At 42.7% G+C, this 26,571-nt stretch overlaps 1 protein-coding gene across 1 annotated transcript in view; it reads left to right on the forward strand.

The window, feature by feature from the left end:
• The window catches only part of ap3b1a (adaptor related protein complex 3 subunit beta 1a), a 229,608-nt gene that overhangs the window by 111,463 nt on the left and 91,574 nt on the right, over positions 1-26,571 (forward strand). The window contains exons 21-22 of the mRNA XM_078396753.1: positions 15,328-15,403; positions 15,963-16,069. Of these exons, the coding sequence (XP_078252879.1) occupies positions 15,328-15,403; positions 15,963-16,069 (183 nt within the window). The remainder of the gene's footprint in view (positions 1-15,327; positions 15,404-15,962; positions 16,070-26,571) is intronic.

A 26,571-nucleotide genomic window follows, 5' to 3' on the forward strand; every position in this document is an offset into this window, starting at 1 on the left:
AAGGCAGCAACTCTACTGCTGCGCCACTGTGCTGCCCAAATGGTCTATGACCCCTTGGCTCTATATTTTAACAAAACCTCAATAAACCTTGCTTCCCTATAATTTCAAATTCTTTTTGAGCCTTGAGTCTAATTATTTGACCTGCTGCAACGGAGGACTTCTAAAATTCATACCTTCTGTGATATTTCTCTCCTCTCAGTCCTGTTGACCCTTGTCATTAGAATGCAGTCCCTACTACTTCACTTCCACCAGGGGAAACATTCATGCAACATCTGTCAAGTGAAACATGTCTACACATTTACACTAAGACTACGTTTACACCATGTCTTTATCATTAATGCAAAGAAGTTTTAATTTAAACTTTCATTATAGTTATATAAAATATATATAATATGTGCACAAAAAAAATGAGCCATAGATATTGAAGACTGTTAGAACCGTTATCCCAGGGTGGAAGTGCCCAACATTAGCGGGCATAGCTAAAAGGTGAGAGGAGGAAAGTTTATGGAGCTGTCTTGGACAAGTTGTTTTGCACAAGGATGGGGGCCTGGAATGCATTGCCAGGGGTGTTAATGGAGGTGGATACAACAGTGATGTTTAAGGGGCATTTTGATAGGCACATAGAAGTGCAGGGAATAGAGCGATATGGATTATGTACAGGCAGATGAGATCCTTTTAACTTGGCATCATGATCGACAGAAACATTGTAGACCAAAGGACCTGTTCCTGTGCTGTACTGGTCCATGTTCCTGTGCTGTACTGGTTCATGTTCCTGTGCTGTACTGGTCCATGTTCCTGTGCTGTACTGGTCCATGTTCCTGTGCTGTACTGGTCCATGTTCCTGTGCTGTGGGTTCCTGTGCTGTACTGGTCCATGTTCCTGTGCTGTACTGGTCCATGTTCCTGTGCTGTACTGGTCCATGTTCCTGTGCTGTACTGGTCCATGTTCCTGCGCTGTACTGGTCCATGTTCCTGTGCTGTGGGTTCCTGTGCTGTACTGGTCCATGTTCCTGTGCTGTACTGGTCCATGTTCCTGTGCTGTACTGGTTCATGTTCCTGTGCTGTACTGGTCCATGTTCCTGTTCTTTGGATATGTTCCAAACATGTCCTGAATTTGTTGCTGTGGCCAATCTGACATTCTGCCAGATCGAAGGAGCATCTCTCGTTTGGGAAGTCTCAATCTAGATCTTCGGATCCAATGTGCACTTGGAGATAAATGTCAATGCAGGGTGATCCCCAAGTTCTTAGATTTTCACTGCTGAAATATTTGTATGCAAAAGTTAAACTTTATTGTGTGGGAAAGTGCTTTGGTTGTATTTGATCTCGTGCAATTATATAATGTATTGCAATTTGGCAGAGGCTAAATAAGATGTGTTGCTCAAACAGTGTAAGAGAAATGGGTTCTGATTCATGGGGCACTGGGACTGGCACTGGGATGGAGTTATTTGAACCGCAATGGGACCTGTGTTCTGATGAATCACGTCACTGGGATTTACAGACAGGCCTTTGAACTAATTTTGGGGGGGAGGGGTTGCTTTTTCAAGAGTGGGGACGTTTAATAAATCAAAAAGAAACGAGAGGGCAATAGCACAGAGAAGTTGAGGGGTGAATGAAAATCAAAGCTGACAGGAAGGGCAGAAAATATAAGCAGAAATGCGCAGCAGAAATTGGAAGCAGAGAAAGTAACAATTGTAAAAAGTCAAAGCTTAAGGCTCCTTATCTGAATGCACAAGGCATTTGTAACAAGATAGATGAGTTGACAGCACAAATAGAAATAAATGAGCATGATTTAATAGCTATTACAGTGATGTGGTTGCTGGGTGACTGGGATTGGGAACTCCATATTCCAAATTAATTGTTGTTCCATAAGAATAGGCAAAAAGGAGGAGGAGGAGGAGGCGGCTTGTTAATCAAAGACGGTATCTGTGGACCGATCAATGTAACGGATGCAATCTGTTTAGGTAGGAATTTTGTATAGTAGGGAGAACAAAGATGTGGTTGAGAGTGGTCTATGGGGCCTGTTTAGTTTAGAGATACAGCGTGGGAACAGGTCCTTCAGCCCACCAAGTCCACGCTGACCATTGGTTCACGCTAGTCTGTTATCCCTCTTTCACATCCACTCCCTGCACATCAGAACAATTTACAGAGTCCAATTAACCTACAAACCTGCACGTCTTTGGGATGTGGGAGGAAACCAGAGCACCCGGAGAAACCCCATGCATCGCAAGGAGAATGTGCAAAATCCACAAAGAGTCGCTTAAGTTGTTTCGACATACAGAGAGTTAGATAGAGCTCTAGGGGCTAGTGGAATGAAGGGATATGGGGAGAAGGCAGGCACAGGTTACTGATTGTGGATGATCAACCATGATCACAATGAATGGCAGTGCTGGCTCGAAGGGCCAAATGGCCTCCTCCTGCACCTATTTTCTATGTTTCTCTAATAAGGCAACTAGTAAGTAGAGAAATATCAAAAGTATGTAAGAAAGGAATTACAATTATTATGTATGGTTTTATTCTGCAAAATGTGTCGGGAAACATTTCTCAGAGTAATATGTTATAGAACCTATCCAGGAGTAGACTATTTTAGAGACATGTGTATTGTGACAGAATGATTAAGGGATCTTCTTGTTAAGGATGCCCTTAAAAATAAATTATTACATTGTGAAAATCCAAATACAGTTCAAGAGGACATGTTGGATACAGAACCAATGTCCTCAACTTTAATGAGGCCATTGCCCTTATTGAAAGAGTTGTCCAGATTAGGAAAACTCAGTTGATGAACACTGCAATTCCTTAAGCAAATATTTCATAAAACTCAGCCGAAATGTGTCCTAATCAGAACAAAATGGATTTAATGAGAAAAATGGGCCATTCATGATTAATAATTCATGTTGCGACTCTTGTGTATTGCCTATTCGTACACTCATATACTTGAGTATTGTTGTGTACTATGTATAATAAGGTTTTTACTAAATTGAATGCAAAAAAAAAATTCACTGTACAATACATGTACATACAATACAATACAATACAATACAATTCACTGTACAATACATGTGACAAAGTACCATTGAAAACAAAATGAATGGACTAACAGTCAAATGCATAATTTAGGTAAACATGGTTGCCATGATGATTGTGTGATCATACAAAGGGAAATAAACAGGCGTATGTGCCTTCATGAATGAATCTAGCGCAGGTACTGTGCATTGAAAAAAAAATTCTGATCCTTATTTTTAAATATAAAGAAACAAATTGTCTATATCTTTCTGCCCGATCTGTTTATAAGTGTGAACAAAGTGGTATCAGTGGGAGGAGACCTGTCAATGCATTTCGTTTGTCAATGATTGTGTATAAATGTGGGCAGAGTAAGAAATAAAATTTGCACAGTAAAATACGATTTCATTTGCCTTCTCAGCAGCTCCATTGCTCGTGCTGTGGTGTGAAATTTTCATTTTACACAGTTTGCAAGCAGAGGCTATGAATTATGCATTGAGCTGGAGAAATCCTCACTCTCCTGCTTTGTGCCACAAATGCACTTATCTTGGTTCCATCTCTATTACTGCAATGAATCTCTGATTCAGGAATATTTGATCGGATATGGTTTTAACTTCATTATTTGTTTCTGTTATTAAGCCTTTTCGGCGACCGTTACTTTGTCTATCTGTCACAGGGAAATTGAGGTAGCTGGTGACTGGATTGTCATGCATTTTTCTTCTTTAATAGAATTTCTATTATTGAAATAGTTGCATCTGACATTTTAGACAAATGCATTGAAAAATATAAACCTGAGGTATTTAACATCCCCCGACAGTTGAGATTGTCACTCTTGTTAAATAATCTGCTTCTTTTTACTTCAGACTTTTTTTATTGAACTACACATCCATTTCTTTGTGTAGAGCAGACTAATGATACATTAAATAAAATAAATAGTTAAAAGTTCATCTGTATGAACTGATTGCGTGAGTTGCTCAATTACAAGTGAGTGGCGTTGCGTTTTGGGAGGTCGAATGTAAGGGGAAAGTATACAGTTAACGGCAAGACTCTTGACAGCATTGATGTACAAGAAGGTTCTTGAGGTCCAAGTTCATGGCTCCCCTGAAAGTGGCAACGCAAGTAGGTAGTGGTAAAGAAGGCGTATGTTATGCTTGCCTTCATCTGTCGGGGCATTGAGTATAAGAGTCGGGAAGTCATGTTGCGGTTTTATAAAATTTGATGATTAGGCTACATTTGGAGTATTGTGTGTAGAGTCTTTCCAGGTGAGACAGAGGTTCACCTGCACGTCCTCCAACCTCATCTATTGCATCCGCTGCTCCAGATGTCAACTTATTTACATCGGCGAAACCAAGCGCAGGCTCGGCGATCGCTTCGCTCAACACCTGCGCTCGGACCACGTTGGCCAAACTGGTCTCCCGGTGGCCGAGCACTTCAACTCCCCCTCCCATTCCCATTCTGACCTTTCTGTCATGGGCCTCCTCCAGTGCCATAGTGAGGCCCACCGGAAATTGGAGGAACAGCACCTCATATTTCGCCTGGGCAGCTTGCAGCCCAGTGGTATGAACATCGACTTCTCCCACTTTAGATAGTTCCTCTGTCCCTCCCGTCCCCTCCTCCTTCCCTGATCTCCCTCTATCTTCCTGTCTCCACCTATATCCTTCCTTTGTCCCGCCCCCCTGACATCAGTCTGAAGAAGGGTCTCGACCCGAAACGTCACCCATTCCTTCTCTCCTGAGATGCTGCCTGACCTGCTGAGTTACTGCAGCATTTTGTGAATAAATACCTTTGATTTGTACCAGCATCTGCAGTTATTGTCTTATACTACATTGTGTGTAGAGTAGTGGATGCCTGGAACTCACTGTCGGGGGTGGTTATGGAAGCATATACAATAACTTTGAAGAGATGTTTAGATAGGCATGTTGATATTCAGGGAATGGTGGGATATGGACCATGTGCGGGCAAAGGAGAATAGTTTGACTTGGCATCATGTACGGCACAGACATTGACGGCCGAAATGGGGGGACTATGTATAAATACAGCTGTAATTTCTACATGGTGAAACCAAAGTGTGAAAAAATGGCCTTTATTAAAATCTTGACAAGTGCACTTCAACCAAATGTGATTTTTTTTTCTATTACAAATCTCATATTGTGGAGTATAGAGGGAAATAAATGAATGATGAATCTTTGTCCCAAACATTATGGAGAGCACTGTACTTCTCTTTTATTTTTATACTGTCCTTGACTTCCCTTGTCAGCCACGGTCATCTCTTACTCCCCTTAGAATCTTTCTTCCTCTTTGGAATGAACAGATCCTGCACCCTCTGTATTATTCCCACGAATACCTGCCATTGTTGTTCCACTGTCATCCCTGCTAGGGTCTCTTCCCAGTCAACTTACGCCAGCTCCTCCCTCATGCCTCCATAGTTCCCTTTGTTCAACTGTAATACTGACACTTCCGATTTTCCCTTCTCCCTCTCAAATTGTAGATTAAAAATTATCATATTATGGTCACTTTACCTCCTATTGGCTCCTTTACCTTGAGTTCCCTTATCAAATTGAGGTCATCACACAACACTAAATCCAGAATTGCTTTCTCCCCGGTAGGCTCCAGTACAAGCTGTTCTAAGAATCCATCTCGGAGGCACTCCACAAACACTCTTTCTTGGCGTCCAGTACCAACCTGATTTTCCCAGTCTACCTGCATGTTGAAATCTCCCATAACCACCATAGCATTACCTTTGCTACAGGCCAATTTTAACTCTTTGATTCAACTTGCACCCTATATCCAGGCTACTGTTTGAAGGCCTGTTGATAACTCCCATTAGGGTCTTTTAGCGTAACATTTCCTCAGTTCTATCCATACTGACTACATCTCCTGATTCTATGTCACCCCTCGCAAGGGAGTGAATATAATTCCTTACCAACAGAGCTACCCTACCCCCTCTGCCCAACTGTCTGTCTTTCCGATACGACATATACCCCTGAATATTCAGTTCCCAGCCCTGGTCCTTTTGAAGCCATGTCTCTGTAATTCCCACGACATCAAACTTGCCAATCTCTGAGCCTCAAGCTCAGCCACTTTATTTCTTATACTTTGCATATACAACACTTTAACCGGTATTCACCTCCCCTCTCACTATTGCCCCTGACGTTACTCTCTTATCCCTTCTCAAACTTTCCTTCCCATTAATTCGGGAGTTTTTTGTCACTTTTCCTGTACTCCCCCTTTAACTCCATCTTCATATTCCCAATTTGTCAACCCCTCCCCCCCACTACTTAGTTTAAACCCACACATGTAACACTAGCAAACCTAGTCCCCCTGCTGTTAAGGTGTAACCCGTCCCTTTTGTACAAGTCACCCCTACCCCAGAAGAGATCCCAGTGGTCTATAAAATGGAAATCCCTGCACCAGTGCCCCAGTCACACATTCAGATCCCCAATCTCCCCTTCCTGCCCTCATCAGCACGAGGTACATGAAGCAATCCAGAGATAACTACCCTAAAGTCCTGCTTTTCAGTGTTCTTCCTAACTCTCTAAACTCACGTTGCAGAACCTCCTTCCTTTTCTTCCTGACGTCGTTTGTGCCCACATGCACAACCACTTCCAGCTGCACACAATACTCCAGATGTGGTCTCATCAGGGCCCTATACATCTGCAGAAGGACCTCCTTGCTCCTGTACTCAAATCCTCTCGTTATGAAGGCCAACATGTTATTAGCTTTCTTCACTGCCTGCTGTACCTGCACGCCTATTTTCAGTCACTGATGTACAAGGACACCAAGGTCTCATTGCACTTCCCCTTCACCTAATCTGACACCATTGAGATAATAATCTGCCTCCTTGTTTATGCCGCCAAAGTGGATAACCTCACATTTATCTACATTATATATTATACTACATCTGCCCACTCACTCAACCTGTCCAAGTCACCCTGCAACCTCCTAACATCCTCTTCGCAGTTCACATTGCCACCCAGCTTTGTGTCATCTGCAAACTTGCTAGTGTTGCTTCTAATTCCATCATCCAAATCATTAATATATATTGTAAATAGTTGTGGCCCCAACACCGAGCCTTGCGGCACTCCACTCGCCACTGCCTGCCATTCCGAAAAGGACCCGTTTATTCCTACTCTTTGCTTCCTGTCTGCCAACCAATTCTCTCTCCATGTCAATACCCTACCCCCAATACCAGTGCTCTAATTTTGCTCACCAACCTCCCGTGTGGGTCCTTATCAAAGGCTTTCTGAAAGTCTAGATACACTACATCCTCTGGCTCTCCTTCATCCATTTTACTTGTCACATCCTCAAAAAATTCCAAAAGATTAGTCAAGCTGGATTTCCCCTTCATAAATCCATGCTGACTTGGACCAATCCTTTTACTGCGATCCAAATGCGCTGTTATTACCTCTTTAATAATTGACTCCAGCATCTTCCCACCACTGATGTCAGGCTAACTGGTCTATAATTCCCTGTTTTCTCTCTCGCTCCTTTCTTGAAAAGTGGGATAACATTAGCTACCCGCCGATCCACAGGAGCTGATCCTGAATCTATCGAACATTGGAAAATGATCACCAATGCACCACGATTTCTTGAGCCACCTCCTTGAGTACCTTGGGATGCAGACCATCAGGCCTTCAGTCCCATCAGTCTACCCAATACTATTTCTTTCCTAATGTAAATTTCTTTCAGTTCCTCTGTCTCCCTAGATCCTCTGTCCTCTAGTACATCTGGGAGATTGTTTGTGTCTTCCTTAGTGAGGACAGATCCGAAGTACCTGTTCAACTCTTCTGCCATTTCCTTGTTCCCCATAATAATTTCACCTGTTTCTGCCTTCAAGGGACCCACATTTGTCTTTACTAATCTTTTTCTCTTAACATACCTAAAGAAGCTTTTACTGTCCTTCTTTATATTCTTGGCCAGCTTCGCTTCATACCTCATCTTTTCAGCCTGTATTGCCCTTTTTGCTATCTTCTGTTGTCCTTTGAAAGTTGCCCAATCCTCTGGCTTCCCGCTACTCTTTGCTATGTTATACATCTTTTCTTTTAATTTTATTCCATCTCTAACTTCCCTTGTCAGTCACGGTTGCCTCTTACTCCCCTTAGCATCTTTCTTCCTCTTTGTAATGAAATGATCCAGCATCTTCTGGATTATGCCCAGAAATTCCTGCCATTGCTGTTCCACCGTCATTCCTGCTGGGATCCTTTTCCATTCGACCTTGTCCAGCTCCTCTTTCATGCCTTCATAGTCCCTTTGTTCAACTGCAACACTGACATCATGGTTTATCCTTCTCCCTCTCAAATTGCAGATTAAAACTAACCATATTATGGTCACTACCTCCAAGCGGTTCCTTTACCTTGAGTTCCCTTATTAAATCTAGTTCATTGGACAACACTAAATCCAGAATTGCCTTCTCTCTGGTAGGCTCCAGTAAAAGCTGCTCTAACAATCCATCTCAGAGGCACTCTACAAACTCCCTTTCCTGGGGTCCAGAACCAAATCTGATTTTCCCAGTCTACCTGCATATTGAAATCCCCTATAATTACCTTCATTACATGCCAATTTTAACTCCTGCTGCAACTTACACCCTATGTCCAGGCTACTGTTTGGGGGTTTGTAGATAACTCCCATTGGTGTCTTCTTACCTTTACAATTCCTCAACTCTATTTACAGTGACTTTACATCGTCAGTCCCTATGTCACCCCTCGCAAGGGAATGAATTCCATCCCTCACCAACAGAGCTACCCCACCTCCACTGCCCACCTGCCTGACCTCTCTGTAGGACGTATAACCCTGAATATTCAGTTCCCAGTCCTGATCCTTCTGCAGCCACGTCTCTGCAATCCCCACGTCATATCTACTAATCTCTAACTGAGGCTCAAGTTCATCCACTTTACTTCTTATACTTTGCGCATTCATATATATTACTTTTAATCCTTTGCTCATCTCACCTTTCACATCGATTCCTATTAAACTTTGCCATTCTCTCCTATTTCTTTGTGAGCTTTCTGTCCCGTTAATTCTGGGGTCTTTCTTAACTTTTCCTATACTCTCTTTCCCTTTAACTCCATCCTTGACTATCCCATTTGAAACACCCCGCCCACCATTTAGTTTAAAACCACCCGTGTAGCAGTGGCAAACCAGCCTGCCAGAATGTTGGTCCCCCGCCTGTTGAGGTGCAATCCTTTGTACAATTCACCCTTACCCCAAAACAGATCCCAGTGGTCTAAGAATCTAAATCCCTGCTCCCTGCACCAGCTCCTCAGCCACACATTCAGATCCCGTATCTCCTTGTTCCTGCCTTCACCAGCACGATGAACTGGAAGTAACCCGGAGATAACCACCCTGGAGGTCCTGCTTTTTAGCCTTTTCCGAGCTCTCCAAAGACACGCTGCAGAATATCTTTACTCTTATTCCTGACATCGTTTGTGCCAACATGCACTACCACTTACCTTCACCCTTGAGGATGCTCTGCACTTGACGTCCTTGATCCTGGCACCAGGGAGGCAACACACCATCCCTGAATCCCGCTTGTTGCTGCAGAAACCCCTGTCCGTACCTCTCACAATGGAGTCCCCTACTACCACGGCTCTGCCTGACGTCTGTCTCTTCGGCTTTGCCTCAGCACCACGTTTTGCCTCGCAGACTTGTTCGCTGCTCAGACTTGCAGTTTCTTCTGTCCCGGCAGCTTCCAAGCAGGTGAACCTGTTTTCAAGAGGTACAACCCCCGGGGTCTCTTGCACTCCAAGCTTCCTTCCTTTCCTCACTGTCACCCACCTTCTCTCTTCCGTTGCCTTCGGTGTAACGATCTCGCTGAAGGTCTTGTCCAGGAATGTCTAATTTTCTCGGATGATCCTGAGGTCATTTAGTTGGTTCTCCAGTTCCCCAATATGGTCCTTCAGGAGCTGAAGCTGGACACTGACCACATTTATAACAGCAGAGGCACCATCGGTGTCCCCGACCTATATCCTGCAAACATCACACTCAATCAGCTTACCTGTCATTTCCTTGTATCGTCTCACCATCTCCAACTTTTGGCGTGGCCTCAGCCTCAGTCTCCTCGCCGAAGCCTCGCACTTTTCTCGACAAGGCACTTCCCTCAACAAGGCTGCTCCCCGACAGGCCGTTCCCCTGCTCAGCCAATGCCCACACTCCTTCAGGTGCCGCTCCTCCGACCAACTTGAAGGTATGTGTTTCAGGCTGGCCGCAACTGTTTTTTTAAAACCCCCGCTCAAAGCGAATCATTGTTGGCCGGTGTGGGCAAGTTGGGCCAAAGGGCCTGTTTCCACACTGTTTCACTCTATGACTAATTTATTAAAATACCTTTCAAGTTGGTACCATTATGAGTTCTACTTTAAACAACAAACAAAACTGCTCAAAATCGGCTGATCACATCCTATTGTTGCCAACAAATGCCATATTGCTTGAATTTTAGTGTTGGATTGAAGCATATTCAAGATGTTGTCTCAAAGATTTAATTGCTTGAATGCTGCATTCTTGTTGTCCTAAACTTGCATTTGAACAATCTGAAAGTTGAATATCAGATACAGTTTTTGCATGGTTCTGCAGATATGTCTCAATTGACCATTTTTCATTTTATTTAAAGCTTGCATTTTTACAGAAGAACCAGAGAACTGCAGATGCTGGTTATCAAAAAAAAACCAACACAAAGTGCTGGAGTAACTCGCTAACTTAAGAAAGGTCCCAGCCCAAAATGCCACCTATCCACTTTCTCCAATGATGCTGCCTGACCCCTGTCTGAAGAAGGGTCTCGACCTGAAACGTCACCCATTCCCTCTCTCCAAGATGCTGTCTGACCTGCTGAGTTACTCCAGCATTTTGTGATACCTTCGATTTGTACCAGCATCTGCAGTTATTTTCCTACACTGCCTGACCCCTGAGTTACTTCAGATTTTGTCTTTGCATGCAGAGAAAGATGATACTTAAATTAGCTAAGTGTTCTTTCCTTAGTGAAAAATGATCACATGCAAACAACTAGTGAGAATTTTTAAGAAGGTTGAGATTCAAAACTTTCTTTTGTAAGCAGCCATAATTGTACAACGTAGTTGGAATGCTGTGACCTGGTTTTACCATCTTGATTTCTCCCCATTTCTCCATTTCTAATTAAATAATTAAGTCCATATTTATTTTTGCCATTTCTAATTAATTGACTCCCTATTCATTTTTTCGTGAGTTGCCAGTGTTTCTTTAGCTGAAAGGCCTGAATGAACACCACGCAAGGATCTGAAGAAAGATCCCGACACGAAACATCACCTATCCTTTTTCTCCAATGATGCTGCTTGACCCGCTGCGTTGCTCCTGCACTTTGTGTCTATCTTTGGTATAAATCAACATGTGCAGTTCTTTGTTTCTTCAATCTGTTGCATCTGCTTGTGACTTGCGGTGTCGACAGATTACTCAGTTCTGATTTTTGATCTAATTGGTGCATGGTGTACAGGCATCCATTTTGCTGTGCAAAAGAGAAATGTAGCTCTTAATCTCCATGGGTGTAGAATCGTTGAATAGGTCTGCCCAGGAGTCCATTTGGCCGATTAAGTCATTTTGTCCTGTTTCCCTACCCTTTCTCCATATCCAAGGATTATTTTTTTCGAAAGGAGAATTGAACAAATGCTTCAAGGCTACTTTCTGGTTGCAATTTTACCCACTATTCTAATCGGTTTGCCCCACCCCTTACCTTTTTAACCACCTATAAAAAGAAGTTTTTCCTCCTCTCACCTCTTTTAGCCAGTCATCCCCAAATCTGTGCTTTGTTTAGCAAACCTTTAACACATGCAAACCTTGTCTTAATGTATTATAACTAAACCATCATTGCTCATTGGATTGGAGGTAAATTTGTGGTAGTTCAGTCAAATTGGTGTGAATTGGCATGTCTTTGGGAATATGGTGGTCAAATTCTCTGTAGGTAACATTTTCTGACCAAAGGCAATGTTTGCAAACATGGACGGCTAGAGTATTGCTGTTAATTAGAACAAGAAGGGACAATGGTGGAGTATGGAAATAAAATTAAACATGCCAATGATAATTCTCATGCAAGAGCTGAGCTGGGTAACAGCTGTTTAACATTATACTACACAATGGTGGGAGCTGCTGCACAGAATGTTTTTTTTTAATGTCTGATCCCCTTGTGAATCCACTGAGCTGGATTTTCTATTCTTTGGACAAAGATACTTTTCATTTCTGCCCAGATTAGCTGTTCAGATATTCTGACATGGTGACCTCTAACTTTTTCATCACATACATCTTTGCTGAAATTCTTGCCAATTCTGTATCGTGTTTTCATTGACCTATATTGACATATTTGAGGATATGGAGTCAAATTTTAAATTTTCATCCTCTGTTTCATTTTCTTCATGGATTTGGTATTTACATATTTCTTTAAATCCTGAAGATGATTCAATTGGCCTTGTATGCATTACCCTTGCTCTTACGTCTGATGTCTAACGTCTCCTGAGAAACGCACGTTCCATGATTTGCAATTTCCTTATGTTTTACTATCCCTACTCCTCCCTGTCCTCAATAAGACTTTTATGAAACTGCTACTTGACCAGACTTTTAGCTGTCCTTTCCAATATTATGTTCTTTGTTTGATGTCTTTTGAAACTCTTTAGAATATTTGATTTGAAAGGCAAGGGCCACACATTAATGGCACACAACCTTTTTTAGCCTGTTGGGAAAGATTGGTTCCATTCCATCAAGCCTGTTCTCATTGAATCTCTTCTCCTCCTCTCTATTCTAGATCTTACATTTTCAGTGCCATTAATACACTTCTTGCTTTGCCTTTATAAAATCAGACTTGCCTCCAACTTTTTCTAGTTTGAGGCAATCAATAGTTGATTGCAAGTTGAGTACTTCCTAGTTGATCTAGTTTACTACAAATTCTCGTCAAATAGGACTGGTCATGTGTGTGTCTGACCCTAAACAAACATTGTCAGCATAACATATAAAAATTTAACTTGATAAACTCCGACATATATAAGTCATATATACAGTACAAAACAATATACCTGTAATGCTTTCAGAATTAGAAGAGATGTATTCCACATTTTATCTCATTACTGGTCACACACGTGACTAAGAATGGCCCTATTTACAAACACCATTGGGATGGCACGGTGGCGCAGCAGTTGAGCCACTGCCTTACAGCGCCCGAGACCCGGGTTTGATCATGACTACAGGTGCAGTCTGTACAGAGCTTGTACATTCTCCCTGTGACCACGTGGGTTTTCCCCAGGTGCTCCAGTTTCCTCCCACACTCGAAAGAACAACAGGTTTGTCGGTTAATTGGCTTTGGTAAAGATTATCCCCAGCGTGTAGGATAACGCTAGTGTACAGGGATCACTGGTCGGCGCGGACTCGGTGAGCCGGTGTCTTTATCTGCACTGTATCTCTAAACTATACGGTATTGTAGCTTTTGGCATCAGCATCCTCAAGCTGGAGAGAGAAAGTTCAGCTTGGATTCATGCTAATATCCAGCTAGTCCCTCTGATGGAAAGTCCACAGATGTAGGCGTTGAATGAGAACAAAAATGACTGAGCTATCAATTTGGCTATAATTGAACATTTTGTCAGCTCTCGCTGTCCATCCCTGTGTGCAGAATATTCACCCGTGGGATAAGTTTGAAATCTATAGATCCCTATGTTTAAAAGGTATCATGTTTTCAGTAAAGGTGAGAAAAATGTGCTCAAGGATGGGTGCTTTCTGTCATTGGCTGACTGATGCATTGTTTGACTCGCAATAACAAGTATAACCAGGAATCAGAGCTGCATTCGCTGCTGTGAGTTAGATCGAGCTGAGCTAAATTTCTGAGCAATTTTTAATAAATGTAATTGCCTTATGTTCTGAAAATTTGTAACATTTATTAAAAGAAAGTAATAAATATGTTCTGAAATTTTGTAACATTTATTAAAAGAAAGTAATTTTATTGCTCTCGATGAAGCTCTTCACACTTACGATGCAGCTGTATTTTATGTTCTTGATGTCAAATACTTTCGGATTAGCTATATCTGAAATTGGAAGCAAATTATAATTTCACTCAGTCCAGCGTTGTGTTTTATCTTGGATTTAAGAACTTTCCTGACACACCAGTGTGACATTTCAATTTCTCACATCTACTAACCTGGGACTCCTAAATGACAGGCAGTTTCTTTTTGCTGTGTACCTCTGCCCTGCTCGAAACTGCATTAAGACTGTCCAAACTCATTTTTCTTTGGATCCTTTGTGGCATCACAGAGAGACTGTCATCTCATCCAAACCCTGGAGCGATTAAACTGTAGACTCTAACCAAGTCTGCCATGACATGCATAGTGGCGACCAACAAAAATGTTGAGTTTGTTGCATTAAAATGCTCGTACATTTGATATAAAACCGTACATCTTTGGTTGAAGGATTTTTGGAGTAAAATTTGTATAATCTAATACTTTGAACCATAGCCCTTAATTTTTATATATTTTTGAAGATACCCTGAGAAATAAATGCTATTGAATCTGTCCAGCCATATTAAATGTAATTCATAATCCTCTTAAGAATGTTTTCAAAATGCTGCAAAATTAAAACAATAAACAACTACTCAACAATATCTCGTCTATAAATTCAGTACTTCTGCTACAATGCATTTCCGTAACAGTGATGTTTTAGGGAACACTATTTGCATTGTGTGGCAGAATTGGTTATAGCTTAATTTCAATTGGGACGTGGAGAAGAACTTAAAAGTTACTTTGGAAATTAATAAGCTGAAAAAAAGCTGACTTGGGGTAAGAAAAGTTCCGAAGAAAAAATTGTTTCCTTGTCACCTCCCCGCAGTAATCGCAACACATTTGTCTTATACTACAAGTGACCATTGAATTTAACAATGATTTCTATTGAAATACTCTGTTTAACAATATAACATACAGCCTTTAGCTTCAGTGGCGCAGTGGTAGTGTTGCTGCCTTGCAGCGCCAGAGACCTAGGTTAATTGGCGTCCGTAAATTGCCGCGCGTGTGTAAGATGCGATACCTGAATAGCGTGGAACTAGTGTACGGATGATTGTTGGTTGTTGCGGACTCGATGGGCTGAAGGCTGTGTTTCCGCTCTGTATCTCTAAACTAAACTAGTAAAAAATAAACTGGTTGGTATTGAAACGGTCTTTACTTATTTTTAAATCCTGCAGGAAAAATAAGTTTGTTTTGCTAATCTGTAACTCTCTCGCCCCATTCTCAAACATATTATATTTTGGCATATCTATTTCACCGTAAATCTTCTTGAATTTAAGTATGATTTTCTCCGACTATCTGGTAGCAATGACTATTTACAAAGAAATGTTTTTGCTTGACAGAAAGAGGAGAGTAAATCAGAACCACAGGCCATGGGCACCGTCAAGCAGGAAGTTTCGCTGCTCGATCTGGTTGACCGTAAGTATTTATGCTGAAACATGAAAAGTAATGTGTTGGAACTGGGCACTTAAATAGCTGAATACCATTTAATTCATCATGAACATTTGTGGCTATCACAAAAAGCTGGAGTAACTCAGCAGGTCAGGCAGCATCTCAGGAGACAAGGAATGGGTGACGTTTCGGGTCGAGACCCTTCTTCAGACTGAAGAAGGGTCTCGACTCGAAACGTCACCCATTCCTTCTCTCCTGAGATGCTGCCTGAGCCGCTGAGTTACTCCAGCTTTTTGTGATACCTTCGATTTGTACCAGCATCTGCAGTTATTTTCCTAGATGAACATTTGTGGCAGTAGACTCTTCAGGCAACTGCAGTCAATGCTTTGTCAATCACAGAAAATACTTAGTGGTTCAACTAATTTTACGATTTATCTTTGATTTGGTAAAATTATGACTCCATTTTTTATTTGCATTTTTTTCATTTAAAAAACCAATGTCAGCAACACCAAGAATTTCTATCAGTCAACTGTTTTCATTATGTTATTTAGCAAATATTTCTAATTTGGATTTGTTCCTGATTTAGTTTCTGATGTGTCAACACCAGTAGCGGTCCCAAAGCCAGCAAAGACGTCAAGATTAGCTGCGGATTTGGCAGGATTATCACTTTCCAGTAATTCTTCGACCATAAATGTAAGTTTAAGGGTTATTCAAGGCTATGTAGTTAAGTGGAATTGTTGGACGAGGAAAGGCCAGCGTATCATCGGCCTGTTTCCATCTTGGCCTCCATGATAGAGCGGAGTGCTGGTGACAAAAATAACAATTAGTCCTCCAGCACTAACATGAATCAGGCTCTGACTCGCAATGAGCAAAACACACATGGGAAGATGGCTGATTAATATGTCTGCTGCCATATGTCAATTTGTGAATATAACATATCCCAAAATGTTTCCCAAGGTACATTAAGATGAAACTAAGCATTCGTGAAATGTAATTTTGAACATGCCTCACTTTTATACAGTCAAAGTGTAATCATTTCCAATACAGTATGTATAGGTTTCTTCTTCTGCTGCTGTGTTAAACCTCTCATGGACTTTGATCATTGATGCATGTGAATGCTTTGTGACAGGAAGTCTCTCGAAAAAACGTAATTTTCCTATGAAGTAGAGGTGGCTGGAGGAAGATTTTATTGATGTGTAAATGTCCTTCCTAATCATGCTATTTCCCGAAGCAAGGTGAAAGGGTGACTGGTGGTTTCGAAATATTCATGGGTATTTCACAAAAAGCTATTTTTTTCATGCAAGGATTGGTATTTTGGAGCTGAAGGACTAGGCAATGTAAATTGGTTCTGGAGCTCACAACATGAAAAGGTGATTAAGGCTAAAACTCTGATCACACGTAAAAGTTACTTGAATGAGCGTATGATTAGCCCTTCTCCATGCAGCTAAGAACAGTGAGCTGGGCGGTGCTATTGGGCAGAACAGAACAGTGTTAAGTTGATGGCTGAACAACTCAGACTATGCTGTACAGTTTGATTGTGAGGTTGAATGGTTTGCTTGAAAAGCCAGAGGGGAATGCATCTTAATATCTGTGTATTTGCTTGACACTGACTGTGTTTAGATTGGAGATACAACATGCAAACAGGCCCTATGGCCCACCAAGTCCACACGGATCACCCGTTCACACTAGTTCAATGTCATCCCACTTTCACATCCACTCCCTACACATTAGGGTCAATTTTACAGAAGCCAATTAAGAAACAAACCTGAACGTCTTCAGGATGTGGGAGGAAACCGGAGCACGGAGGAAACCCACGCTGTTACAGGGAGAACTTGCAAATTCCACATAGACAACACTCAAGGTCAGGATCGATTCTGGGTCTCGGGCGCTGTAAGGCACCAGCTGTGCCGCCCAATTGTTGTGTTTCTGACCTTGTGGGCGTGCAGCTGAAACTTAAGGTGTCGGGTTTTTGTCTGAAACACATACAAATGTGATTAAAGTCAAATGAAAAATGGGACTGAGGTACAATTCCATTTATGTGCATTTATAATGGCACTTTTTAAGCAAATTATTTCTATATTTCCTTTTTTTTTAAAGATGTAGAAGGAAACCATTTGACCCATCTAATTTCAGACTGCTCACAACTCTATCACATCCCCCCCCCCCCCCCACTAATTATTCCATGCTAACTATTTTCCCCACATTCCCATCCTCTCATTCCCTGATAACTCAGCAGCAAGATCCAGTACCAGTAACAGTGCTGAATGACCATGACAGTTTGTAAATGTGTCTGCATGTCACCAAAATCACTAAAATGATTTGTGGGATTCATAGCTGGCAAAGCTCCATCCCCAGCTTTACCACGTAGACAAGCATGCCAGAGCCTTCGTACTTTGCGACCAGCTACCGAGTTCCCATTCAAACCATGCCTTTGGATTCTAGAGTGCAGAGGGTCATTGAGATAGGTGTTCTGTTTGCCCCAGGTACATGCTAGCATCCAGGGACTGCAAACCATGATTTTAAGCATCAGGCATTGTTCAGCACTGCCTGGCCAATGAGAGGGAAAGTTAGCTCATCTGCCATTTTTAAGGGCTCATGGAAAATGTTGAGTAGGATAATTGGTTGGAGAGAGATGTTGTCTTGATTTGTGGTGACGAGGAAAAGGTTAGTACCTTGCTCCGGCTCTCCCAATCAAGCCCTGTGCATTGTTATTAAGATTATTAAGGGGTTGGACACGTTAGAGGCAGGAAACATGTTCCCAATGTTGGGGGAGTCCAGAACAAGGGGCCACAGTTTAAGAATAAGGGGTAGGCCATTTAGAACTGAGATGAGGAAAAACTTTTTCAGTCAGAGAGTTGTGAATCTGTGGAATTCTCTGCCTCAGAAGGCAGTGGAGGCCAATTCTCTGAATGCATTCAAGAGAGAGCTAGATAGAGCTCTTAAGGATAGCGGAGTCAGGGGGTATGGGGAGAAGGCAGGAACGGGGTATTGATTGAGAATGATCAGCCATGATCACATTGAATGGCGGTGCTGGCTCGAAGGGCCGAATGGCCTCCTCCTGCACCTATTGTCTATTGTCTATTGTTTCATTGTGCACTTGATCCTCCAGTCCAAATGCTCCTTAATAGTGCAGTAAAGAATTAGAGATGCTGGTTTACAATTTTACAATTTTATTAAGCCAATTAATCTACAAACCTGTACTTTGGAGTGTGGGAGGAAACCGGAGCATCCTGAGACCATCCACACAGGTCACGAGGACAACGTACAAACTCAGTACAGACAGCACCCGTAGTCAGGATCAAAGCCGAGTCTCTGGTGCCGCAAGGCAGCAGCTCTACTGCTGCGCCACCGATCTGCTGTACGTCTGACTGTTTCATTGTGAGAGAATCTGCACCACCAGACATTCTCGGCAACTGTTGCTGCCTGGCACAGGGTGGGTCCTGGGAGACAAGGCACAATATTCCCGGAGATGCAAGGAACTACAGATGCTGGTTTACAAAAAAAGACACAAAGTTATGGAGAAACTTGGGGGGTCAGACAGAACCTCTGGAGAACAGGTGATGTTTCGGGTCGGAACCTGGTGTCTGTAAAAGAGTTCTGACCCGAATGTCACCTGTTCTCTTTTTCCAGAGATGCTGTGTAACCCGCTGAGTTAGTCCAGCATCTTGTGTCAGCCTTCTCGCACTACAAGTTACACTGTTTATCCTGTATCTGTACACTGTGGACAGCTTGATTAGAATCATGTATGGTCGTTACTTTGACTGGATTGCACCCAAACAAAAAGCTTTTCACTGTACCTTGGTACGCATGACAATAGTAAAGTAAACTACAGTGCCCTCCATAATGTTTGGGACAAAGACCCATTTATTTATTTGCCCCTACTCCACAATTTGAGGTTTGAAATAGAACAAAAATCATATGTGGTTAAAGTGCACATTGTCAGATTTTATTACAGGCCTTTTTTATACATTTTGGTTACACCTTGTAGAAATTACAGCTGTGTTTAGACATAGTCCCCCCATTTCAGTGCACCATAATGTCTGGAACACATGGCTTCACAGGCGTTTGTAATTGTTCAGGTGTGTTTAATTGCCTCCTTAATGCAGGTGTCAGAGAGCTCTTAGAACCTAGTCTTTCCTCCAGTCTTTCCGTCACCTTCGGAAACTTTTTCCCCTGCTTATCAATATGAGGACCAAAGTTGTGCCAATGAAAGTCAAAGAAGCCATTATGAGACTGAGAAACAAGGATAAAACTGTTAGACATCAGCCAAACCTTAGGCATACCAAAATCAACTGTTTGGAACATCATTAAGAAGAGAGCACTGGTGAGCTTACTAATCGCAAAGGGACTGGCAGGCCAAGGAAGACCTCCACAGCTGATGACAGAAGAATTCTCTCTATAATAAAGAAAAATCCCCAAACACTTGTCCGACAGATCAGAAACACTCTTCAGGAGTCAGGTGTGGATTTGTCAATGACCACAATCTGCAGGAAGACTTCATGAACAGAAATACAGAAGCTAAACTGCAAGATGCAAACCACTGGTTAGCCACAGAAATAGGATGGCCAGGTTACAGTGTGCGAAGAAGTACTTAAAAGAGCAACCACAGTTCTGAAAAAAGGTCTTGTGGACAGATGAGATGAAGATTAACTTGTATCAGAGTGATGGCAAGAGCAAAGTATGGAGGAGAGAAGGAACTGCCCAAGATCCGAAGCATACCACCTCATCTGGGAAACACGGTGGTGGGGGTGTTATGGCCTGGGCATATATGGCTGCTGAAGGTACTGGCTCACTTATCTTCATTGATGATACAACTGCTGATGGTATCACAAAATGCTGGAGTAACTCAGCGGGTCAGGCAGCATCTCTGGAGAGAAGGAATGGGTGACGTTTCGAGTCGAGGCTCTTCTTCAGACAGACTGACAAAGAAAGGATATAGGTGGAGACAGGAAGTCAATGGGAGTGGGGGGGGAAGAGAGGGACAGAGGAACTATCTAAAGTTAGAGAAGTCAATGTTCATAGAGAAGTCAATGTCCGTGACATCAGTCTGAAGAAGAGCCTCGACCCGAAAGGTCACCCATTCCTTCTCTCCAGAGATGCTGCCTGACCCGCTGAGTTACTCCAGCATTTTGTGATACCTTCGATTTGTACCAGCATCTGCAGTTATTTTCCTACACTACTGCTGATGGTAGTAGCATAATGAATTCTGAAGTGTATAGACACATCCATTCTGCTCAAGTTCAAACAAATGCCTCAAAACTCATTGGCCTGCGGTTCATGCACTGGAATTTAGAAGGATGAGGGGGGATCTTATTGAAACATATAAGATAATTAGGGGATTGGACACATTAGAGGCAGGAAACATGTTCCCAATGTTGGGGGAGTCCAGAACAAGGGGCCACAGTTTAAGAATAAGGGGTAGGCCATTTAGAACGGAGATGAGGAAGAACTTTTTCAGTCAGAGAGTGGTGAAGATGTGGAATTCTCTGCCTCAGAAGGCAGTGGAGGCCAGTTCGTTGGATGCTTTCAAGAGAGAGCTGGATAGAGCTCTTAAGGATAGCGGAGTGAGGGGGTATGGGGAGAAGGCAGGAACGGGGTACTGATTGAGAGTGATCAGCCATGATCGCATTGAATGGCGGTGCTGGCTCGAAGGGCTGAATGGCCTACTCCTGCACCTATTGTCTATTGTCATTCTACAGCAAGACAATGATCCCAAACATACTGCTTATAGGAGCCATTTTGCATTTATTAGTTATTTTAGTATATTACTATATTATTTTGTATCCTGCTGTATTAGTTTTGGACACCGAGGTTAATACTATGTGGACTGGGAGGATCCATGGGAGGATTCTGATCATGAGTATAACCTGCCCAACACTGACGTAATGCTTCAGAGTGACACGCCAAGAACCTGCTGACATAAGGTTAGCAAGTCATACAGTAACTACAGGAGCCTTCGTCAAATGGTAAGCTTTGGGGATTTATAAGGAAGCTTAAAGCAACAAAGGAGTTTTTCAAAGCAAAATAATTGAATTCTTGAGTAGCCAAGTCAATCACCTGATCTGAACCCAATTGAGCATGACTTTTATATGCTGAATAGAAAACTGAAATGGACTAGCCCCCAAAACAAGCATAAGCTAAAGATGGCTATAGTACAGGCCTGGCAGAGCATCACCAGAGAAGACACCCAGCAACTGGTGATGTCCATGAATCGCAGACTTCAAGCAGTCATTGCATGCAAAGGATAGGCAACAGAATACTAAACTTGACTACTTTCATTTACATGACATTGCTGTGTCCCAAACATTATGGTGTCCTGAAATGGGGGGGACTCTGTATAAACCCTGTTGTAATTTCCACATGGTGATACCAAAATGTATAAAAATGGCCTTTATTAAAATCTGACAATATGCACTTTAACCACATGTGATTTTTCTTTTTCTCTTACAATTCTCAAATTGTGGAGTACAGAGGCAAATAAATAAATGATGTCCCAAACATTATGGAGGGCACTGTAATTCAATTTTCCAAACACTCATTGAAATGACAGCATTTGGACTGTCCGGGGTTTGTTGTGATAACAAACCCATGACAACAAACTGAGCCTGACTAGTCTCCTCTTAACTAAAACACTCCTTCCCAGGCAACATTCTGATGAACTACCCCATCCCGTGTAATTACATGCTTCCTCTAGTATGTTTTATATTGTTGTGCCATAATATCCCTGCTGCTCTTGTGTGTGCCAAAGCAACTTTCCCATTCATCTTAATCGCCTAATCAATCTGTTGCTGTTACTTTGGACTGCCTGCCAAGATCCCTCTTCTGTATTTCCCTGGGCCCTGTTGTTCATTGTATATATATTAGCCTTCTCTGCCATCTCAAAGTGCATCCTTTTTCATTTTTATGGATAACTTTCCATTTTACCTATATTGTCTTATGAGTGAAGACTACCTCTCTACCTACAATACGACTAATCTTTACATTCAAAGCAAGCAGCAATCATATCATATCATATCATATATATACAGCCGGAAACAGGCCTTTTCGGCCCACCAAGTCCGTGCCGCCCAGCGATCCCCGTACATTAACACTATCCTACACCCACTAGGGACAATTTTTTTTATTTTTTTTAATAACATTTTTACCCAGCCAATTAGCCTACATACCTGTACGTCTTTGGAGTGTGGGAGGAAACCGAAGATCTCGGAGAAAACCACTTAAATTCATCTCTAATCTAAAAAAGGGTCCTGACGCAAAATGTCGCCTATCCATGTCCTGCAGAGATGGTGCCTGTCCGGATGAGTGACTCCAGCACTTTGTTTTTTTCCTTGTAAACCAGCACCTGTGGTCCCTTGTGTCTTCACATCCAGATTGTTCATGTTTTTTAAAAAAAAGATAGCTGAATTTGATCCTAACCTCAGGTGCTGTTTGTGTGATCCCTTTGTGACCTGAAAGGTTTCCTCCGGGTTCTCTTGTTTAATTTAATTTTGGGATTCAGTGTGCAAACAGGCCCTTTGGCCCACCGAGTCCATGCCATCCAGCAAAAACCTGTACACTAGATTTTAGATTTTTTTAGATTTAGAGATACAGCGCGGAAACGCCCTTCGGCCCACCGAGTCCGTGCCGCCCAGCGATCCCCGCACATTAACACTATCCTACACACACTAGGACCAAATTTTTACATTTACCCAGTCAATTAACCTACATACCTGTACGTCTTTGGAGTGTGGGAGGAAACCGAAAATCTCGGAGAAAACCCACGCAGGTCACGGGGAGAACGTACAAACTCCGTACAGACAGCGCCCGTAGTCAGGATCGAACCCGAGTCTCCGGCGCTGCATTCGCTGTAAGGCAGCAACTCTACCGCTGTGCCACCGTGCCGCCCTAGTTCTATCCTACACGCTAGGGCCAATTTACAGTAGCCAATTAATTTACAAACCCGCAAGTCTTTGGAATGTGGGAGCACCTGGAGAAAATGCACGCGGTCACAGGGAGAACGTACAAACTCCGTACAGACGGCACCAGGATCGAAGCTGGGTCTCTGTCGCTGTAAGGCAGCAGCTGCGCCACTGTGCCACCCTGGTTTCCACCCACATCCCAAAGACATATTGGTAGTTTTATCGGCTGCTTTAAATTGTCTCACATGTCAGGGGATGGCAGTGGAATTAGGAGGTTGTTGATAATGATGTGAGAGGGAATGGGTTAGAGGAAAATAAATTGTGTGGGGGGGAGGGGAAGGATTGGACTGGTTGCTCTGGAAACAGACTCAGATTCAATGAATGGCAGACTCCTAAGTCATAAGGAAATATGAGAAATAACCAAAAGCAAGGGTCCCAGCACTGAGCTCTGCGATACACCACTGTTCATCGGCTTCCAATTGCAAAAACAACCCTGGCCCATTACCTTCTGCCTCCTCAGATTGGCTGCAGATTATACATAACCGAATAATGCTGTTGTGCTGAGGAGAAAATTGATTTCTATTCTCAAAAACATTACTCCAGAAAACAGCATTTATTTCATGACCTAGGTTGCCTCTCCCTTTCACAGCAGAGATGTCGTAGAATATTTAATGGTGAAAGATATCATAGCCGAGTTCTCACTTGCCCTCTCCTAAAGTCCATCGGTATTTTTCCTTGGACAGCAATGTATTCACTCATTTCCTTTGTATTTTGCCGTTTAGCCAGTAAGGTGAGGTCAGCTTAGATGCTCCCATTGCTGCTCCTGAGTATTACTCAGGACCAACCTTTCATATTTTTCAACACTGAAGGAGCCACTTGGACCCTTCACATTGCAATAGGCTGTGTATTGAAGAGATAATCATCTGTTTTTTTGTGCGCGTAGCCTTCAAACTTCCTGACTTTTGACTACTTATTCCCTCAAACCCTGTACTGGATTATGCTGCCGCCATTCTTTCTGCATGATCAACATTTCTTTTCAGAGTTCTTTATTTGAGTCTGGAGAAGGGTCTTGACCCAAAATGTCATTCATTCCTTTTCTCCAGAGATGCTGCCTGACCCGCTGAGGTACTCCAACATTTTGTGTCCATCTTCGGTGTAAACCAGCATCTGCAGTTCTTTCCTGCACGTCTTTTTTTTTAAATTGGCTAACATTATACTTTTGCTGATGATTTAGATTTGTTTTCCTGATACTAAACCATGGAGTGTAAACAGTTTGCCCAGTCATGAAAGCCCTTCATAATTTTGTGATGGATTTTTTTTTTGTTACCCTGTTTCACACTGAGCTCAAGCCCCAAAGATGGACCGGAGGTGGTGATGTGCAATTGGCCTCTGTCCATTGACTGCATCCAGCATGCCAGCTTCATCCACTTGCACACAGCTGTGCACAAAGCATGGTTCCAGCACCAAAGATGCTGCTTGTTGGCTGAGTGATGGGCTGATACCAGTTCAGTGGCTCTGGTTCATAGAGTTACAGAGATAGATCGGAGAGTCTGGAACAGGTTTAGTCAGAGTTTGGGAGGGGTGGCGTGCAGATGGAGTAGAAGGAAATTTAATATCTGTATATAAAATGAGGGGACTGGACAGAGTGGATAATGGGAGCAATTCACTTGGTTGTAAGGGTCATGGAAAAGAGGTCACAAATATAAAGAAGTGTGTAAGAAGGAACTGCAGATGCTGGTTCATACCGAAGACAGACACAAAAAGCTGGAGTAACTCAGCAGGACAGGCAGCATCTCTGGAGAGAAGGAATGGGTGAGGTTTTGGGTCGACTCCCTTCTTCGGAAAGGAGAAGTGAATTAGTAGTGTCACAATGATTGTTTTTACACGGTGTGTCGTTGGCATCTGGAAAGCGTTGCCTTCAGATGTGATGGAAAGGACCTGGAGGCCTTCAAGAGGGATCTGGATAAATGTATGGTGAAGAAAAGTATGCAGAAGAGACCAGGGTTTGGAAATGGCGAAAAACAATGTACAGGAGGAACTCGGCAGTTCACGCAGTATCGTGTGAGGCAAAGGGATATTTTGGTGCTTCGGGTTGAGACCCTGCATCAGGACAGTGCTGAGAGAGGAGGCTGGTATAAAGATGTGAGAGGGAGGGGCGAGCATGAGATAGGGACAACCAGAAGAGAAGGGAGATGATGGGTAGATCATGGAACCACGTGAGTTGAGGGGTAGAGTTAGACTACTGTTGGTGTTGGGTGATAGGTAGAGACGGGAAAGGAACAGAAAGGGGTAGATAGAGCCTGGGGGAGGGGAGGATGGTGACAGAGATAGAGATAGATTGGTGAAAAGGGGGATGTGGGTAAGAGGCGGCAGAGATGTAATCTGATAAAGTGATTAGTGGAATGGAGGATGGAGATAGAGACATGGAGACTGAAAGGTGAAAAGAGGGGATGGCGGGGGGGGGGGGGGGGGGGGTTGTGATGGCTGCAGAGATGGAATCTGATAGATAAATAAGTAGAACCTGCTAGGGAGGGATGGTGGCAAATGGAGCCAGTTGGGGGAGGAGTGAGAAAACCCAGAAGGTTTAGTATGTCGGTGATAGGCGACATGGAACCAGGTGGGTGACAAAGGGGAAGAGGAAACCCAGAAGAAGCACGAAACGACAAAGGGCTCAATTAGTGGATCATTATACATTGGTGGTTTTTGCTGATTGGTTAATTTATTTACTATACTTGCATTAAATTGGTTATTGGACGTTTTTGGAGGTATTTTTTAGTTTAGTGATACAGCGTGGAAACAGGCCCTTCGGCCCACTGAGTCCGTGCCGACCAGCGATCCCCGCACCTTAACAGCATAGTACACACACTAGGGACAATTTACATTGATACCAAGCCAATTAATTACAAACCTGTACCACTTTGGAGTGTGGGAGGAAATCGAAGATCTCAGAGGAAACCCACATGGTCATAGGGAGAGCGTACAAACTCCATACAGACAGCACCCGTTGTCAGGATCGAACCCGGGTCTCTGGCGCTGTAAGGCATCAAATCTACTGCTGCGCCACCATGCCATCCAAATAGGATGATGACTATAATTTCAGTTGTAATTTTGTGATTATAATCCTACAAAATGAAAGGCCAACTGCATGTCTTTCAGTAGTTATTCTTCTTGTTAATCCCGAGGCAGTGAATTAACCTTTAATTACATCTGTAGAAAGTGAAACAAGCATTGAAACTACCACATTTTGCTGCAAGATTCCTGTGAAAACCTTGCAAGCTGCTTAATATTTTCACAGAA

The sequence above is a fragment of the Rhinoraja longicauda genome, chromosome 3 (genome assembly GCF_053455715.1).
Source record: "Rhinoraja longicauda isolate Sanriku21f chromosome 3, sRhiLon1.1, whole genome shotgun sequence".
NCBI classification, from domain to species: Eukaryota; Metazoa; Chordata; class Chondrichthyes; order Rajiformes; family Arhynchobatidae; genus Rhinoraja; species Rhinoraja longicauda.